This window comes from Bombina bombina, chromosome 4 (assembly GCF_027579735.1).
Source record: "Bombina bombina isolate aBomBom1 chromosome 4, aBomBom1.pri, whole genome shotgun sequence".
In the NCBI taxonomy this organism is placed as follows: domain Eukaryota; kingdom Metazoa; phylum Chordata; class Amphibia; order Anura; family Bombinatoridae; genus Bombina; species Bombina bombina.
The window spans coordinates 1139563833-1139583590 of record NC_069502.1 but is presented as its reverse complement, the minus strand read 5'-3'; the positions used below and the strand labels follow the sequence as shown (position 1 = coordinate 1139583590).

The following is a 19758-nucleotide window of genomic DNA, read 5'->3' as shown; positions in this document are numbered from 1 at the left end:
AGGTAATTTCTCTCAGCAGAGCTGTGAGAATTGTAGTTTGACTGAGATAAAAAACGTTTATTCTGTAATTTGTTTCCTGCTTTCAGAATTTGTTATCTTTGCTAATGGGATTAAACCTTTGCTAAAGTTGGGTTGTTTACAAGGATTGAGGCTATAACTGTTTCAATTTATTAATTTTCAACTGTCATAGATCTTCTGTGCTTCTTAAAGGCACAGTACGTTTTAATATTATTCTAATTGAATTGTATTTTCAAGTTGCAAGTTTATTTGCTAGTGTGTTAAACATGTCTGATTCAGAGGATGATACCTGTGTCATTTGTTGCAATGCCAAAGTGGAGCCCAATAGAAATTTATGTACTAACTGTATTGATGCTACTTTAAATAAAAGTCAATCTGTACAAATTGAACAAATTTCACCAAACAACGAGGGGAGAGTTATGCCGACTAACTCGCCTCACGTGTCAGTACCTACATCTCCCGCTCAGAGGGAGGTGCGTGATATTGTAGCGCCGAGTACATCTGGGCGGCCATTACAAATCACATTACAGGATATGGCTACTGTTATGACTGAGGTTTTGGCTAAATTACCAGAACTAAGAGGTAAGCGTGATCACTCTGGGGTGAGAACAGAGTGCGCTGATAATATTAGGGCCATGTCAGACACTGCGTCACAGGTGGCAGAACATGAGGACGGAGAACTTCATTCTGTGGGTGACGGTTCTGATCCAAACAGACTGGATTCAGATATTTCAAATTTTAAATTTAAACTGGAAAACCTCCGTGTATTACTAGGGGAGGTGTTAGCGGCTCTGAATGATTGTAACACAGTTGCAATACCAGAGAAAATGTGTAGGTTGGATAAATATTTTGCGGTACCGACGAGTACTGAGGTTTTTCCTATACCTAAGAGACTTACTGAAATTGTTACTAAGGAGTGGGATAGACCCGGTGTGCCGTTCTCACCCCCTCCGATATTTAGAAAAATGTTTCCAATAGACGCCACCACAAGGGACTTATGGCAAACGGTCCCTAAGGTGGAGGGAGCAGTTTCTACCTTAGCTAAGCGTACCACTATCCCGGTGGAGGATAGCTGTGCTTTTTCAGATCCAATGGATAAAAAGTTAGAGGGTTACCTTAAGAAAATGTTTGTTCAACAAGGTTTTATATTGCAACCCCTTGCATGCATTGCGCCGATCACGGCTGCAGCGGCATTCTGGATTGAGTCTCTGGAAGAGAACATTGGTTCAGCTACTCTGGACGACATTACGGACAGGCTTAGAGTCCTTAACCCCTTAATGACCACAGCACTTTTCCATTTTCTGTCCGTTTGGGACCAAGGCTATTTTTACATTTTTGCGGTGTTTGTGTTTAGCTGTAATTTTCATCTTACTCATTTACTGTACCCACACATATTATATACCGTTTTTCTCGCCATTAAATGGACTTTCTAAAGATACCATTATTTTCATCATATCTTATAATTTACTATAAAAAAAATTATAAAATATGAGGAAAAAATTGAAAAAAAACACACTTTTTCTAACTTTGACCCCCAAAATCTGTTACACATCTACAACCACCAAAAAACACCCGTGCTAAATAGTTTCTAAATTTTGTCCTGAGTTTAGAAATACCCAATGTTTACATCTTCTTTGCTTTTTTTGTAAGTTATAGGGCCATAAATACAAGTTGCACTTTGCTATTTCCAAACCATTATTTTTCAAAATTAGCGCTAGTTACATTAGAACACTAATATCTTTCAGGAATCTCTGAATATCCATTGACATGTATATAATTTTTTTTAGTAGACATCCCAAAGTATTGATCTAGGCCCATTTTGGTATATTTCATGCCACCATTTCACCGCCAAATGCGATTAAATACAAAAAATCGTTCACTTTTTTACAAATTTTTTCACAAACTTTATGTTTCTCACTGAAATTATTTACAAACAGCTTGTGCAATTATGGCTTAAATGGTTGTAAATTCTTCTCTGGGATCCCCTTTGTTCAGAAATAGCAGACATATATGGCTTTGGCGTTGCTTTTTAGTAATTAGAAGGCTGCTAAATGCCACTGCGCACTACACGTATATTATGCCCAGCAGTGAAGGGGTTAATTATGGAGCATGTAGGGAGCTTCTAGGGTTAATTTTAGATTTAGTGTAGTGTAGTAGACAACCCCAAGTATTGATCTAGGCCCATTTTGGTATATTTCATGCCACCATTTCACCGCCAAATGCGATCAAATTAAAAAAAACATTAAATTTTTCACAATTTTAGGTTTCTCACTGAAATCATTTACAAACAGCTTGTGCAATTATGGCACAAATGGTTGTAAATGCTTCTCTGGGATCCCCTTTGTTCAGAAATAGCAGACATATATGGCTTTGGCGTTGCTTTTTGGTAATTAGAAGGCCGCCAAATGCCGCTGCATTTCACACGTGTATTATGGCTAGCAGTGAAGGGGTTAATTATGTAGCTTGTAGGGAGCTTGCAGTGTTAATTTTAGCTTTAGTGTAGAGCTCAGCCTCCCACCTGAAACATGAGACCCCCTGATCTCTCCCAAACAGCTCTCTTCCCTCCCCCACCCCCCAATTGTCCCCGCCATCTTAAGTACTGGCAGAAACTCTGCCAGTACTAAAATAAAAGCTATATTTGGGTTTTTTTTTTTTTTTTTTTTAAGCATATTTACATATGCTGCTGTGTAGGATCCCCCCTTAGCCCCCAGCCTTACTGATCCCCCACCAAAGAGCTCTCTAACCCTCCCCCTCTGCCTTAATGGGCGCCATCTTGGGTACTGGCAGCTGTCTGCCAGTACCCAGTTTAGTGAATAATGTGCCTTTTTTTTAAAATAAAAACCCTTTTCTGCAGTGTAGCTTCCCCCCCCCCCCCAAGATCAACCCCCCACCCCTTCCACATCAATTAGCTGTTATTTACACTTTAATTCAAGTACTTTTTAAACTTGATTTTTCTGTAGTGTAGCGGTTCCCTCCCGCTCCCGCCCCGTGCAGGCGCCCGCCCGCCGCCCCCCCGTGCACGCGCGCGCTCCCGTGCGCGCTCCCGCCCCTCCCGCCCCCCGATCCCGCCCCCCTCCACTCCACTGGGTACATCGATGGCCGCCCACCCGCCTCCCAGACTTGCTCCCACCCACCAACGATACCGGCCACCGATGTCCGGTGCAGAGAGGGCCACAGAGTGGCTCTCTCTGCATCGGATGGCCAAGGGGGGTTATTGCAGGATGCCTCCATATCGAGGCATCACTGCAATAACCGGAAAGCAGCTGGAAGCGAGCAGGATCGCTTCCAGCTGCTTTCCACACCGAGGACGTGCAGGGTACGTTCTCAGGCATTAACTGCCTTTTTTTTGAGGACGTACCCTGCACGTCCTCGGTCGTTAAGGGGTTAAACTAGCTAATTCATTCATTTCGGAGGCCGTAGTACATCTTACTAAACTTACGGCGAAGAATTCAGGATTCGCCATTCAGGCACGCAGGGCGCTGTGGCTAAAATCCTGGTCAGCTGATGTTACTTCTAAGTCTAAATTGCTTAATATACCTTTCAAAGGGCAGACCTTATTCGGGCCCGGGTTGAAAGAGATTATCGCTGACATTACAGGAGGTAAAGGCCATGCCCTGCCTCAGGACAAAGCCAAAGCCAAGACTAGACAGTCTAATTTTCTGAGTCAGTTATTGATACCTTAATACAGGCTAGGAAACCTGTTACCAGAAAGATTTACCATAAGATATGGCGTAAATACCTATATTGGTGTGAATCCAAAGGTTACTCTTGGAGTAAGGTTAGGATTCCTAGGATATTGTCTTTTCTACAAGAAGGTTTAGAAAAGGGTTTATCTGCTAGTTCATTAAAGGGACAGATCTCAGCTCTGTCCATTCTGTTACACAAACGTCTGTCAGAAGTTCCTGACGTCCAGGCTTTTTGTCAGGCTTTGATCAGGATTAAGCCTGTGTTTAAAACTGTTGCTCCACCATGGAGTTTAAACCTTGTTCTTAATGTTTTACAGGGCGTTCCGTTTGAACCCCTTCATTCCATTGATATAAAGTTGTTATCTTGGAAAGTTCTATTTTTAATGGCTATTTCCTCGGCTCGAAGAGTCTCTGAATTATCAGCCTTACATTGTGATTCTCCTTATTTGATTTTTCATTCGGATAAGGTAGTCCTGCGTACTAAACCTGGGTTCTTACCTAAGGTAGTTACTAACAGGAATATCAATCAAGAGATTGTTGTTCCTTCTTTATGCCCAAATCCTTCTTCAAAGAAGGAACGTCTACTGCACAACCTGGATGTAGTCCGTGCTCTAAAATTTTACTTACAGGCAACTAAGGAATTTCGACAAACGTCTTCTCTGTTTGTCATTTACTCTGGGCAGAGGAGAGGTCAAAAAGCTTCCGCTACCTCTCTTTCTTTTTGGCTTCGTAGCATAATTCGTTTAGCTTATGAGACTGCTGGACAGCAGCCTCCTGAAAGAATTACAGCTCATTCTACTAGAGCTGTGGCTTCCACTTGGGCCTTCAAGAATGAGGCCTCTGTTGAACAGATTTGCAAGGCTGCAACTTGGTCTTCGCTTCATACTTTTTCCAAATTTTACAAATTTGACACTTTTGCTTCATCGGAGGCTATTTTTGGGAGAAAGGTTCTTCAGGCAGTGGTTCCTTCTGTATAAAGAGCCTGCCTATCCCTCCCGTCATCCGTGTACTTTTGCTTTGGTATTGGTATCCCAGAAGTAATGATGACCCGTGGACTGATCACACTTAACAGAAGAAAACATAATTTATGCTTACCTGATAAATTCCTTTCTTCTGTAGTGTGATCAGTCCACGGCCCGCCCTATTTTTAAGGCAGGTAAATATTTTTTAATTTATACTCCAGTCACCACTTCACCCTTGGCTTTTCCTTTCTCGTTGGTCCTTGGTCGAATGACTGGGAGTGACGTAGAGGGGAGGAGCTATATGCAGCTCTGCTGGGTGAATCCTCTTGCACTTCCTGTTGGGGAGGAGTAATATCCCAGAAGTAATGATGACCCGTGGACTGATCACACTACAGAAGAAAGGAATTTATCAGGTAAGCATAAATTATGTTTTTTACTTCTGTACAATGTATTGCATGAGCAACCGAAAATTGTTACTCTTGTATCAGCCACAAGATTTGATGTAAACATCACACTGTAGTAAGAAACATGGGCATTAACTGTGCTGTCTTTTTTTTTTTTTTCTAGCTACCTACACATTGGACATGCCAAAGCCGCACTGCTCAACCAACATTACCAGGTCAACTTCAAAGGGAAATTAATCATGAGGTTTGATGACACTAACCCTGAAAAGGAGAAGGAAGATTTTGAGAAGGTAAATGCATAAAGATCAATTTGTTTTGCATGACCGTTTTATTGTCTATTGTTTGCTATTAATTTAAACCCTATATCAGGGGTCGACAAATCTGTTTCAAATTTAGGAGCCAGTAAGAATATTTAGGAGCCAGAAAAACTTTTAGGTGCCAGACAGTGGTATTTCTAAATAGATACATATGGAGAATAACCCAAAAAGTTAGGAGCCAGGGGTACAATTCTAAGAGGCAGTGGCTCCCTGGCTCCTGGGTTTGTCGAGCGCAGCTCTATATAAATATTGTCCCTGTAAAAACGTGTTTCAGCTTCATTCACTGAAGTCTGCAAACAGGTCTAAATTTAAAGATCTTTTATTGACTACAGGGCTAATGACTTTGGTTATTTAATCTGGACTACTGTATGGAGAGCCAGAAATTCCTGCCTATTTGTGACCTTGAATTATTGGAGTTGGCACCCCTGCTATAAAGGGGTACATTAAACTATGTAATGAGATGTGAAAGTACGGAAAACCTATTTTTTTTTTAAATTGATTGTAAACACCTTGTAATTACAAAACCTTTTTGTTCTGTTGCAGAAAAATAACATATCAGCCTAAAGTATTAGTCTAAATGTTTAAAAATGAAAATCCTTTTACAGCAGTTGTTTATAAAGAGCAATGGTTTGCTTTTGCCTTATTTGGATTGGAGGAGCCAATCTGAGGTTTAGACTGCAGACAACAAGGCCTCAGTCATTGTTAGTAAAGTACATTGTTTTGCAGTTGCTATCAGCTAATTCCAATTAGGCTCAGATATATAGCAGGATTAGCCGTGAGAAGTCAGCAGGGTGCTTTTTAATTTTTGAGAATTAGAAAATTTGCAATTAGAGCTAAACTACATGAAAAGGGGGCAAAATAAAATATTTTTATATAAAATGTTTAGTTATGCATAATGAAACTACTTTGCAATATACTTTCATTAAAGGGACACTGAACCCACATTTTTTATTTCATGATTTAGATAGAGCATGCAATTTTAAGCAACTTTCTAATTTACTCCTATTATACATTTTTCTTCATTCTCTTGCTATCTTTATTTGAAAACGCATGGCATCTAATGGGTTTTTTTGGTTCAGAACTCTAGACAGCACTTTTTTATTGGTGGATGAATTTATCTACCAATCAGCAAGGACAACTCAGGTTGTTTACAAAAAATGGGCCGGCATCTAAACTTTCAAAACATTCTTGCATTTCAAATAAAGATATCAAGAGAATGAAGAAAATTTGGTAATAGGAGTAAATTAGAAAGTTGCTTAAAATGTCATGCTCTATCTGAATCACAAAAGAAAAAAAAATTGGGTTCAGTGTCCCTTTAAGTTGTTTTATGTCCCTTTAAGTTGCAATAGCTACTGTTTGCTTTCTGTGGAGTGAGCTGAAATGATTTGATTTTGCGTTGCAATGTTTGTTTATGATCACGCCAAACAAGAGACGTGCTCAAAACGGGGAACATACAATAGCATAATAGATTGTTCTGTGGCTTGTTACCACCCTATGAGCAGCCTATTTTTGTTCAGCATGTACCTTTCACAGGGAACCACTGTCCTGCAGTATATCAGTCCAGTCCTGACTAGCCCCGAAAAAAACAGGCAATCCCTCTCTGAAGAAGAGATATGGCAAAGCCAAGACGTGTTTTTTGGCCTAGTGTGTGATTTGTCAGAGAGGTGCAGCCATATCCCTCTATTCACAATTGCAACAGGTCTACGGCTGGTTCCCTGCATTCCCCTTAGGGAGACTTTCCCAAGGGTCATAATTTGCATACACAAAAAGGTAGAAGCACTTAAACCAGGGAACAAACCATAGAGTAATAGCTTGTTCTATGGCTAGTTATCACCCCAGGAGTTTGATTGCCTTTGTTTGCTAGGCTTGGAGTCTGCAGTGTGCTTTTCCAGAGGTGAAAAGCCCACAATTTTCAGACATAAACTTATAAAATGTGTTCCTTCGTGTTTATTTTTGTATTTGCAGTAGCTGTATTTGTCCATTACAAACATCACTTGTTGTCAAGAAAATGCTCACAAAAGTGGGCTGAGTCTACAGGTAAAGCAGACATGCTAAGGTTAAAAATGTGTCAACACTCAGCCTAATATTAGATATTGAAATGCTAATTAGGGATGGTGGTTCAATGAGGACAACCAACTGTTTCAAATACAAAACAAGTGTCTTTTTTTTCTTTTCTACCTCTACTGGGGGTATTGTCTCCTGTTTACATCGCTTTTATGCAGAGAATAGATTTGTTTATATATAGGTGGTGGTTTCTACAGGAAAAATATCAAATAAAATAAAGGTAAAGAAGCTGATTGCAAAATCATTAAATACACTCCAGGAGGTAAAATTGGCCATTTGGAACGCACTAAAGGGGGCAAAATAAAAGTATATTACAAAGTTTTATGTTTTTTTGTTTTTTTTTAATATGCATAATTTAAACATTCTGTATTACAATCTGCAAGTTTCTTGTCAGTTACTTAGATGAAAAACCATTTTCAAATAGAAGCTGTTATCCATATGTCTATTAAATCTTTTATTTTTCTAAAGTCAGATCTGATTGTCATGTTCGTTTTAATGTGCACTGTTTTTAGTATGTCACTGCAGAATATTTAATATCCTTACATATACATATATATATATATAACTATTTTCAAGATGAAATAATCTATTTGATTATTCTGGCTACTAAATCTATCATAACCACATGAATTTTACTCTACATGTGTTTTGTTATTGTTCCAGTTTTCTGATGCAATCACAGCTTCAGATTTGGTTTTCCTTTCACTTACAGTACTTTAAAAAAAATATATATATAAAAAAAAAAAAAGGAAACTTGGCCACTTAATTTTCTACATTTTTTTTAATGTGCCGTTCTAATAGACATGTGCATTTATCTGTTTTGCATGCTGAAGATGGTGGCCGCAAGCTGCATTTGGCAATTTCCGGAGCCGGATTTATTATTTTGAAAGGGCAACACACATTTATCTGTGCAAATCCAGATATTAGTGTGTTGCACTTTCACAAGAATAAATCTGGCTCCGAAAATTGCTGTGGCCGCCATCTTCAGCATTTGGATCAGCCCGAAATATATGAATGTACATGTCTGTGTAATGGGGTTAAACACATTGGTAAAGTCCCACTCAGAGGCTGCAAGCCTTTCCGTTCCCATTGCATACCCCCCAGTCATTAGCTGCGGTGTGTCCTGGAGTGGTACTTTTTCTTATGCTATGTTCTCTCTAGGACCTATTTAATGGGTACACCACCCGGCTAAAATGTTAGTCAATATTAAGCTAAAATGAGCTAACACATATTTTCTATGCTTGTTGTACAAATTGCACTGCTCAACAATGAATATGTTTCTGACTTGAGAATACTTCTAATTGATTTCCGCATGCGAAAAACGAATACGAGATTTAAACCTGTTATCTCTTGGTTTAGAGATGTAGCCCATTTATTATGATGCAGGGTACGGGTATAGTGTAAAGGGCGTGGTGCTCCTAGCGGCCTAGTTAGGATCCTGGCAAACCTGAGTACAAGAATGATCAGTCACTGTAGGCCTTGTTTTGTTTATTGTATGTGTATAGCTTGCATGAAGTGAAGGTTAGAGTGTTGTTCCTTTCATCGTTTTCAGTTTTGTGGTTATGCTTTATGTTAAAAGCTAGGATGTCAAGGAATTGTGTTTATGAAGAACTTTGTAAAGGGGATGAACAAGGATGGAGAAGCTTTTAAGTACCTTATAGGAAAATTTCCACTGCTGAGTGACGCTAAAGTTAAAGAAAAAATCTTTGTTGGTCCGCAAATTTGTGAACTTATTAAGGATGAAAACTTTGGGCGAGTCTTCAAGGGTTATGAGAAGGCGGCTTGGGATGCTTTTAAAGGTGTTGTGCATGGTTAATTGGGTAACTGAAGAGCTGGGAACAACCTTCTATAGGGGTGCCCAATTTATATCGCCCGACGCCCAGGACATGCAGATCCGGGCAGGTAGATTTTCCCCACTTTTAGTCTTGCTGCGGGCTAGCAGTGCACAGGACCCGGTCAGCGAGTCACAGACCGAGAGAGTTAACAAGGTGTTGAAACGTATAGGTCTTGGGCTGCAGTCTCATTTTAATATTACTGCAATAATAAAATGAGACTGCGGCCCTAAACATATGTCTCAACACCTTGTTAACTCTGCAGATAACGTAATCCGATAGTAACTGCGCTCCACTAAAATACAGGCGTTCACTGGGTGGGCTGGGATATCTTGAAAAGCAATGCCACTGATTGGCTGGGAGCTAGTAAGCGAGAAATGAATAACCGTGGGGTATTCCTGAATGTCAAAGCTAAATCTCCGGCAGGATAATGGTAAATAATATTGCTACACTGCAGTCATTACTAGGTTAGGTACAGCGAAGTGACGTGTAATGCAGTGATTACTTTTTAAAATGTAACATAAAATTGTGTCATGGCCAGATAGTGGAGTTTCCTTTTCCCAGTAGTTTGTGCCGCACGCTGCTGCTTGTCACACATGCGTGGAGTACAAGGCGCACAGTAATGTGAATTTCAGGAACTGTAGTATCCCACATGCTGACTGACTTCTATGCCCCCCGCTGGGGAACTGACAAATTTATGTGCAATGGTGCCTCGATAGTTGCAGCTCAGTGGTTATAAATTCATCATACAACATACCCTGTCTGTGTATGCGCCGTATTGCACAAACTGCCAGTTATGTTACACACGCTCGATTGCTAAACGTACACTCTAATTTGCTGTTTGCTGTTAATTCATTGTTTTTATATTTGTTTGTGCAAATATCCATCATCCATAATATCAATGCTGAAAATGTTTAGACAGTGTTGCCAAGGCATCTGTAAATGTTGCCACCAATCAGCAAGCGTTACCCAGGTGCTGAACCAAAAATGATCCTGCTATTAAGGTTACATTCTTGCTTTTTTTAAATAAAGATACCAAGAGAACAAAGAAAAATTGATAATAGGAGTAAATTAGAAAGATGCTCAAAATTGCATGCTCTGATTCATTTTTTTATTTTTTGTTAACCAATGTGAAAAAAAATGTAAGCCCTACATGTTTGTATTTTTTTAATTTTGTCTGTGAAAAGTAGACCGAGCTCTGCTGTGTAAAAAAATATTCAATATACTGAAATTTGCTGAAAAAATTATAATAAAAATGTTTTTCCTGCAGGTTATTCTTGAAGATGTTTCGCTTTTACATATCAAACCTGATCAATTCACATACACCTCTGACCACTTTGAAACAATAATTAAATATGCAGAGAAACTAATTCAGGAGGGAAAAGCATATGTGGATGATACCCCTGCCGAGCAAATGAAGGCTGAGCGTGAGCAGAGAATAGAGTCCAAACACAGGAAAAACTGTAAGTGCATTTGAGTAACTATGTACAGCCACATTATTAAAGCAGTAAAACTGTTTTTTTTTTGTTTTTTTTTTTAAATGTAAACCTTCAAAAAGGACAAGCCCAATAAAGCTTCTAGCAGCAAAATCAGTTCTAAAGCTTTCACCTACATTTTACAGAAAATCTAAACTTTAACATGTATAATTTATAAACCGTCAAATTCAGCCAGTATATTAATTTATACAGCTAGATATGTGGGTATAAATCAAAGTGCAATGAAACTGAGTGCAAACCAGTTTAACAATCACAAAGTTTTTCCTAGTACAAAAATGTACCCAGTAATTGTGTCTGAGGTGGTGCCAGAGCCAGTCTTAAAAAGTTGGAGGTTACCTTTGCGCAAACCTATTGTCCGACAACTCTTCTAGAAAAAGAAAAGCTAACCCCTATAGCTCAAATACAGAAAACAAGAAATAGATAAATAAACTAGAAAAGAGCTAAAAGCTGCAGACAAATATAGTACTAAATATATAAAAAAACAAACTCTAATATATATTATAAAATGTATATATTTATTAACAAAACTAAAAGTGTATAGTGCAATAGCTATTATGTGACCGGTCACTTTAAAAAGATGTTTAAAACAATATAGTCAAAAGCATAACACCTATGAATATTGTTCACAATATACCACCAAATGTTCAGGAATGCTGTAACCTAGCAAGTTCTTTGTTATGGATCCGTGAAAAGTCCCAAAGTAGCTATTGCTTATGGGTCTGTTAGCCACACTCTTATATTCCTCTGTAATATTAGTGATATTTCTAAATCCAACCAAAGATATGACTTGATCACAGTACATACGATCAGTAAGGCAGTCTCTGTTAAAGCGTTTTTTCTATACAGAGTGGTATAGTGGAGCTTCATATGCTCACCCTCTAAATACCTTGTAACCATGTTCTAATATAAGGTTTGAATCCTACCTTACTCGATGGCTATCTCTCTCCCTGGTCCGGCAAAGCACACTTCCTTACTCACTCTGGACTCTTCCTTGTAGTGGGAGGTAGTAGTGATTCCCCTGTTCAGTCTCGAGTTGTGTAACCTATCGGTTACGGGCTCTATGTTGTAATAGGTGATCACGTGTGGAGGTAAGCCAATAGGCGTTATTAAATACCCGCTTCTTTTCCTTTCAAACTTAGGAAGGTTTATATGACCGAACCAATCTTGCCTACCAAAAAAAAAAAAAAGAATGTGTGTAGATTATTCTGCCTTGCTAATAAGTGAGACATGTACTTAACTTGTGAATATTTTGCTTGTGAGCATAATGATAATTCTTTGTCCAGTAACTCTTTAATTTGAGCAAGCAGAAGGTTTTTCAGGGTTTTGATAAATTTGTAACTACTGCTACTTTTTTTTTATAAGCTGTAGAGAAAAACCAGCAAATGTGGGAAGAAATGAAGAAAGGTACGACATATGGTCAGACATGCTGCCTTAGAGCCAAAATTGACATGAACTCCAACAATGGCTGCATGCGAGATCCTACCTTGTTCCGTTGCAAGAAACAGCCACATCCAAGGACAGGAAGCAAATACGTGTAAGTGATGCACAATTTATTAATTTACAGGTTTATATAGAACGTTACTGATTGAAAAGCTAACGTATATCACTTTGAGTTTGTCTGCTGACAGAACTCTCAGCAAACCAAATAATCTATTTGCATAAGCTTCCTATATTCTATCACATTGTATTCCATTTAAATGGATAGTAAACACTTCTAAAATGTTTAAAAGAACGGTGTACTGTAAAAATGATTTCCACTTAATGTTTTCCTAATAACTTGTTATACCAGCTGCAGAATATAAAATGAGAAATTACCCTTTTAGGTTTCTTTTTGTAAATGAAGTAGCTGGATTTGCTCTTTGAAACCACAACCCATCAAAATAGTCTAAGTTTTCAGAGAGATCAGACATCCTTATCTTATAAGTCAAATTTTGTTATCTCTGCACCATACAATGAACATTTATTTTGTAAAATGATGATGATCCACAGTCCTCCATAACATATAGGGTATATATCCCCGCCACTAGAACCCATACAAGACCTTAAAATTCCTCCAACTTCTCACTTAGTTTTGTTTTTGGCATCGTAGGAGAAGTTGGAGAATAAAGGTGTTCCAGCTACTTCCTTTTAGATTTAAATTTGGGAGCTTAAACTAATGTGAGACCCAGAGTTGCTGGGAATTAGCATTCAGCTGCCTTTATACAATGGGGTATATTTATTAATGTGCGAGTGGACATGATACGATGTAGCGTATCATGTCCGCCACACATCGATAAATGCCGACAGCATACGCTGTTGGCAATTATCATTGCACCAGCAGTTCTTTTGAACTGCTGGTGCAATGCTGACCCCTGCAGATTCGCTAGCAGGGGGTGTCAATCAACCCGATCGTATTTGATCGGGTTGATTTCTGTCTGCGGCCTCAGAGCAGGCGGACAAGTTATGGAGCAGCGTTCTTTAGACCGCTGCTTTATAACTTCTGTTTCCGGCAAGCCTGAAGGCTCGCCGGAAACAAGGGGCATCGGCCCCAATGTGTTTAGAAATTAGAGGATATGGGAGTAATTATCCCAGTACCTGTGTCTCAACAGGGTCAAAGGTTTTACTTCGATCTGTTCATTATCCCAAAAAAGGAAGGGACTGACAATCTGTACAGTTATACCCTTAATTCAACAGGCTCAGTTCATGGCTACTATAGACCTTAAGGATGCATACCTACGCATACTTAGCCACAAGGATCACGATCGGTTCCTGAGGTTTACATGTCTGGATAAACACTACCAGTTTGCCGTTTTTCCATTTTTGGTCTGGCTACAGCTCCGCGTATCTTTACAAAGGCATTATTAGCTGTGATCAGAGCTCAGGGCATTTCAATTGCACTGTATTTGGAAGACATACTAGTGCAAGCAGCCCTGTCACTAGCGATCATTCGTACTCGCAAGCTTCTGTCTTTTTTACAAGACCACGGCTAGAAAAATCAATGTTCCAAAAGCTCATTATAGCCTGCTACAAGGGTATCATTTCTAGGAGTCATAATAGATTTAGTCCTTGCGCAAAATAAACCTTCAGAGGGCTTGTGCATCGAGGTGGTGGATCTTATGGTAGCTGCTTCAGAAGCGGTTCCTTTTGCCCGTCTCTACTTGAGACCCCTATTTAATGATCTATGCTGAATAAGTGGTCGAAGAATTATCTACTCTTGGAGTAACAGATTGCTCTGATTTTATCCATCAGACAAACTTTCTGGGTGGACACAAAGTCCTTCTTTGACCCTTGGGGCATCCTTCCTTTGTCTATCATGGGCTATTGTGATAATGGACTTTAGTCTTTCAGGCTTGGGAGCGGTCTGGAATTCTCGAAGAGCGCAAGGAGTCTGGTCAGCGGAGAGGTTACCAATCAACATTCTGGAACTTCGAGCTCTTCTTCGGGCTCTTCACTCATGGCCCCTCTTGATGTATGAAAGGTTTATTTGTTTCCAGTCAGACAATATCACGGCGGTGGCCTACATAAATTATCAAGGAGGTACCCGCAGTCCACTGGCCATGCAGGACATATTGCAGATTATGTAGTGGACAGTGAGGAATCTATGCTGCCTATAAGCAATTCACATTCCAGGTGTGAACTGATGGGGAGGCGAGTTAACCCAGCCGTCAGTCGATCCATCCAGGAGAGGGGTCTCTCTCTATAAGGATAAATTTGATTGATTAGGGATCAAATGGGGCCTACCAGACATAGTCATGATGGCCTCTCACTTAAATCACAAACTTACAAGGTATTGTGCAAGATCAAAAGATCCAAAGGTTTACATAAGAGGCCTTTTGTATGTCTATGGGAGTTTCATCTAGCATACCTGTTTCCTCAGTTTGTTCTTTTTCCAAGAATCATTGCTCAGTTCAAAAAGGAGTCATGGAGATCTAGTGCACTGGTGCTGATGTCCTCATCTCCTCCATGGATTCATCCTCTGAGACAAGACCCATTGTCTCAAGGTCCTCTCTTCCACCAGGATCTCAAATCCTGGTGTGGAGGTTGAACGGCTGTTTTGAGACCTAGAGGTTTCTCAGATTCAGTTGTTGAAACTTTGATACAGGCCAGAAAGTCTGGAAGACAAGATTTTTAACACAAGATTTTGAAGGCCTATTTTGAGTTATGCTCTTCCAAAAGGTTCTCTTGGTATTCCTTTAGGATTCCTAGAATCCTTCAGTTTTTACATGATGGCCTTGACAAGGGTTTGTCCTCTAGTTCGCTAAAAGGTCAAATTTCTGCTTTTATCTTTTTCATAGGAAGTTGGCTAAACTTCCTGATGTTCAGACTTTTGTCCAGGCGTTAGTTTGAATTAGAACATTTGTAGAACCTATTTCTTCACCCTGAAATTTTAATCTATTTCCGTATTACAAGGTTCTCCCTTTGAACCAAAGCATTCTATTGACATCAAACTATTGTCTTGGAAAGTACTTTTCCTATTCGCAATCTCTTCAGCAAGGAGAGTTTCTGATTTGTCAGCCTTGTCTTGTGATTCTCTATTTTTAATTATTCACAAGGATAAGGCTGTACTTCGTACCAAATAAGATTTTATTTCCCCCCTAAGGTAGTTTCTACGGAAAATATCAATCAATACATTTTTGTTCCTTTGTGTCCAGATCTGGCTTACCCTAAGGAGCGACTGTTACATAATATTGTTATAGTCAGAGCCTTGAAGTTCTGTCTCCAAACTGCTAAAAATTTCAGACAAACTTTTAGCTTGTTTGTTCACTATTCTGGGACTTGTAAAGGGCAAAAAGCTACTAAGGTAGCGTTGGCTTAAACAAGTGATTCATAAGGCTTACTTAGTGGCGGGAAAGTCGCCTCCTAAGCGTATCACAGCTTGTTCTACAAGAGCAATTGCAATATAATGGGATTTTAGAAATGATGTATCTTTTGGAGCTGATTTGCAGAGCTGCCACATGGTCTTCTCCTAATACTTTTTCCAAATGTCGCTTTGATGTTTTTGCTTCTACGCAAGCAGCTTTTGGCAAGAAAGTCAGGCTGCAGTGTCAGCTAAATAGGAACTGTCAGAAAAACTGTCCCACCCTTTTCATAAGATAGATCATCTGTTTGGGTGTTAATCCCATATGTTATGGAGTACTGTGGACCATCATCATTTTACGAAAGAAAACAATTTATGCTTACCTGATTTTTTTTTTCTCGGAATAAAGCCAGTCCACAGGCTCTGACACCTCTGCAGACCCTGCTTTGTCTTTCCTACCGATATGTTTCCTATTATCTGCTTGGCTATACGTTAAGTTAGAGAGGTGGGAGGGATTTTATGCTCTTGTATGGTTTCTTTACCTCCTCCTAGTGGCGGGAAATATATACCATATGTTATGGAGGACTAGTGACCATCCTCCTTTCAAAAGAAAAGATTTTATCAGGTAAGCATAAATTTTGTTTCTTCTGTTAAGTGTGATCAGTCCACGGGTCATCATTACTTCTGGGATATTACTCCTCCCCAACAGGAAGTGCAAGAGGATTCACCCAGCAGAGCTGCATATAGCTCCTCCCCTCTACGTCACTCCCAGTCATTCTCTTGCACCCAACGACTAGATAGGATGTGTGAGAGGACTATGGTGATTATACTTAGTTTTATATCTTCAATCAAAACTTATTTTGAGGGAGGTAATTTCTCTCAGCAGAGCTGTGAGAATTATAGTTTGACTGAGATAAAAAACGTTTATTCTGTAATTTGTTTCCTGCTTTCAGAATTTGTTATCTTTGCTAATGGGATTAAACCTTTGCTAAAGTTGTGTTGTTTACAAGGATTGAGGCTATAACTGTTTCAATTTATTAATTTTCAACTGTCATAGATCTTCTGTGCTTCTTAAAGGCACAGTACGTTTTAATATTATTCTAATTGAATTGTATTTCCAAGTTACAAGTTTATTTGCTAGTGTGTTAAACATGTCTGATTCAGAGGATGATACCTGTGTCATTTGTTGCAATGCCAAAGTGGAGCCCAATAGAAATTTATGTACTAACTGTATTGATGCTACTTTAAATAAAAGTCAATCTGTACAAATTGAACAAATTTCACCAAACAACGAGGGGAGAGTTATGCCGACTAACTCGCCTCACGTGTCAGTACCTACATCTCCCGCTCAGAGGGAGGTGCGTGATATTGTAGCGCCGAGTACATCTGGGCGGCCATTACAAATCACATTACAGGATATGGCTACTGTTATGACTGAGGTTTTGGCTAAATTACCAGAACTAAGAGGTAAGCGTGATCACTCTGGGGTGAGAACAGAGTGCGCTGATAATATTAGGGCCATGGCAGACACTGCGTCACAGGTGGCAGAACATGAGGACGGAGAACTTCATTCTGTGGGTGACGGTTCTGATCCAAACAGACTGGATTCAGATATTTCAAACTTTAAATTTAAACTGGAAAACCTCCGTGTATTACTAGGGGAGGTGTTAGCGGCTCTGAATGATTGTAACACAGTTGCAATACCAGAGAAAATGTGTAGGTTGGATAAATATTTTGCGGTACCGACGAGTACTGAGGTTTTTCCTATACCTAAGAGACTTACTGAAATTGTTACTAAGGAGTGGGATAGACCCGGTGTGCCGTTCTCACCCCCTCCGATATTTAGAAAAATGTTTCCAATAGACGCCACCACAAGGGACTTATGGCAAACGGTCCCTAAGGTGGAGGGAGCAGTTTCTACCTTAGCTAAGCGTACCACTATCCCGGTGGAGGATAGCTGTGCTTTTTCAGATCCAATGGATAAAAAGTTAGAGGGTTACCTTAAGAAAATGTTTGTTCAACAAGGTTTTATATTGCAACCCCTTGCATGCATTGCGCCGATCACGGCTGCAGCGGCATTCTGGATTGAGTCTCTGGAAGAGAACATTGGTTCAGCTACTCTGGACGACATTACGGACAGGCTTAGAGTCCTTAAACTAGCTAATTCATTCATTTCGGAGGCCGTAGTACATCTTACTAAACTTACAGCGAAGAATTCAGGATTCGCCATTCAGGCACGCAGGGCGCTGTGGCTAAAATCCTGGTCAGCTGATGTTACTTCTAAGTCTAAATTGCTTAATATACCTTTCAAAGGGCAGACCTTATTCGGGCCCGGGTTGAAAGAGATTATCGCTGACATTACAGGAGGTAAAGGCCATGCCCTGCCTCAGGACAAAGCCAAAGCCAAGACTAGACAGTCTAATTTTCGTTCCTTTCGTAATTTCAAAGCTGGAGCAGCATCAACTTCCTCTGCACCAAAACAGGAAGGAGCTGTTGCTCGCTACAGACAAGGCTGGAAACCTAACCAGTCCTGGAACAAGGGCAAGCAGACTAGGAAACCTGCTGCTGCCCCTAAGACAGCATGAATTGAGGGCCCCCGATCCGGGATCGGATCTAGTGGGGGGCAGACTTTCTCTCTTCGCCCAGGCTTGGGCAAGAGATGTTCAGGATCCCTGGGCGCTAGAGATAATATCTCAGGGATACCTTCTGGACTTCAAATACTCTCCTCCAAGAGAGAGATTTCATCTGTCAAGATTGTCAACAATCCAGACAAAGAAAGAGGCGTTTCTACGCTGCGTACAAGAGCTCTTGTTAATGGGAGTAATCCATCCAGTTCCACGATCGGAACAGGGACAGGTGTTTTACTCAAATCTGTTTGTGGTTCCCACAAAAGAGGGAACTTTCAGACCAATCCTGGACTTAAAGATCCTAAACAAATTCCTAAGAGTTCCATCGTTCAAGATGGAGACTATTCGGACAATTTTACCTATGATCCAAGAGGGTCAGTACATGACCACTGTAGATTTAAAAGATACTTACCTTCACATACCGATTCACAAAGATCATTATCGGTACCTAAGGTTTGCCTTTCTAGACAGGCATTACCAGTTTGTGGCTCTTCCATTCGGATTGGCTACAGCTCCAAGAATCTTCACAAAGGTTCTGGGTGCTCTTCTGGCGGTACTAAGACCGCGGGGAATCTCGGTAGCTCCATACCTAGACGACATTCTGATACAAGCTTCAAGCTTTCAAACTGCCAAGTCTCATACAGAGTTAGTGCTGGCATTTCTAAGTTCACATGGATGGAAGGTGAACGAAAAGAAAAGTTCACTCGTTCCACTCTCAAGAGTTCCCTTCCTGGGGACTCTTATAGATTCTGTAGAAATGAAGATTTACCTGACAGAGGACAGGCTAACAAGACTTCAAAGTGCTTGCCGCACCCTTCATTCCATTCAACACCCGTCAGTGGCTCAATGCATGGAGGGAATCGGCTTAATGGTAGCGGCAATGGACATAGTACCCTTTGCACGCTTACACCTCAGACCACTGCAACTGTGCATGCTAAGTCAGTGGAATGGGGATTACTCAGACTTATCCCCTTCTCTGAATCTGGATCAAGAGACCAGAAATTCTCTTCTATGGTGGCTTTCTCGGCCACATCTGTCCAGGGGGATGCCATTCAGCAGACCAGACTGGACAATTGTAACAACAGACGCCAGCCTTCTAGGTTGGGGTGCCGTCTGGAATTCTCTGAAGGCTCAGGGACAATGGAGTCAGGAGGAGAGTCTCCTGCCAATAAACATTCTGGAATTGAGAGCAGTTCTCAATGCCCTCCTGGCTTGGCCCCAGTTGACAACTCGGGGGTTCATCAGGTTTCAGTCGGACAACATCACGACTGTAGCTTACATCAACCATCAGGGAGGGACAAGAAGCTCCCTAGCTATGATGGAAGTATCAAAGATAATTCTCTGGGCAGAGTCTCACTCTTGCCACCTGTCAGCAATCCACATCCCGGGAGTGGAGAACTGGGAGGCGGATTTCTTAAGTCGTCAGACTTTTCATCCGGGGGAGTGGGAACTTCATCCGGAGGTCTTTGCCCAAATACTTCGACGTTGGGGCAAACCAGAGATAGATCTCATGGCGTCTCGACAGAACGCCAAGCTTCCTCGTTACGGGTCCAGATCCAGGGATCCAGGAGCAGT

The 19758-nt window shown here is 40.4% G+C and overlaps 1 protein-coding gene across 1 annotated transcript in view; it reads left to right on the top strand.

Annotated features, from left to right (window-relative positions):
- EPRS1 (glutamyl-prolyl-tRNA synthetase 1) overlaps window positions 1-19758 on the top strand; it is a 327712-nt gene that overhangs the window by 49223 nt on the left and 258731 nt on the right. The window contains exons 7-9 of the mRNA XM_053712775.1: window positions 5234-5360; window positions 10554-10746; window positions 12142-12313. Coding sequence (XP_053568750.1) covers window positions 5234-5360; window positions 10554-10746; window positions 12142-12313 — 492 coding nt within the window. The remainder of the gene's footprint in view (window positions 1-5233; window positions 5361-10553; window positions 10747-12141; window positions 12314-19758) is intronic.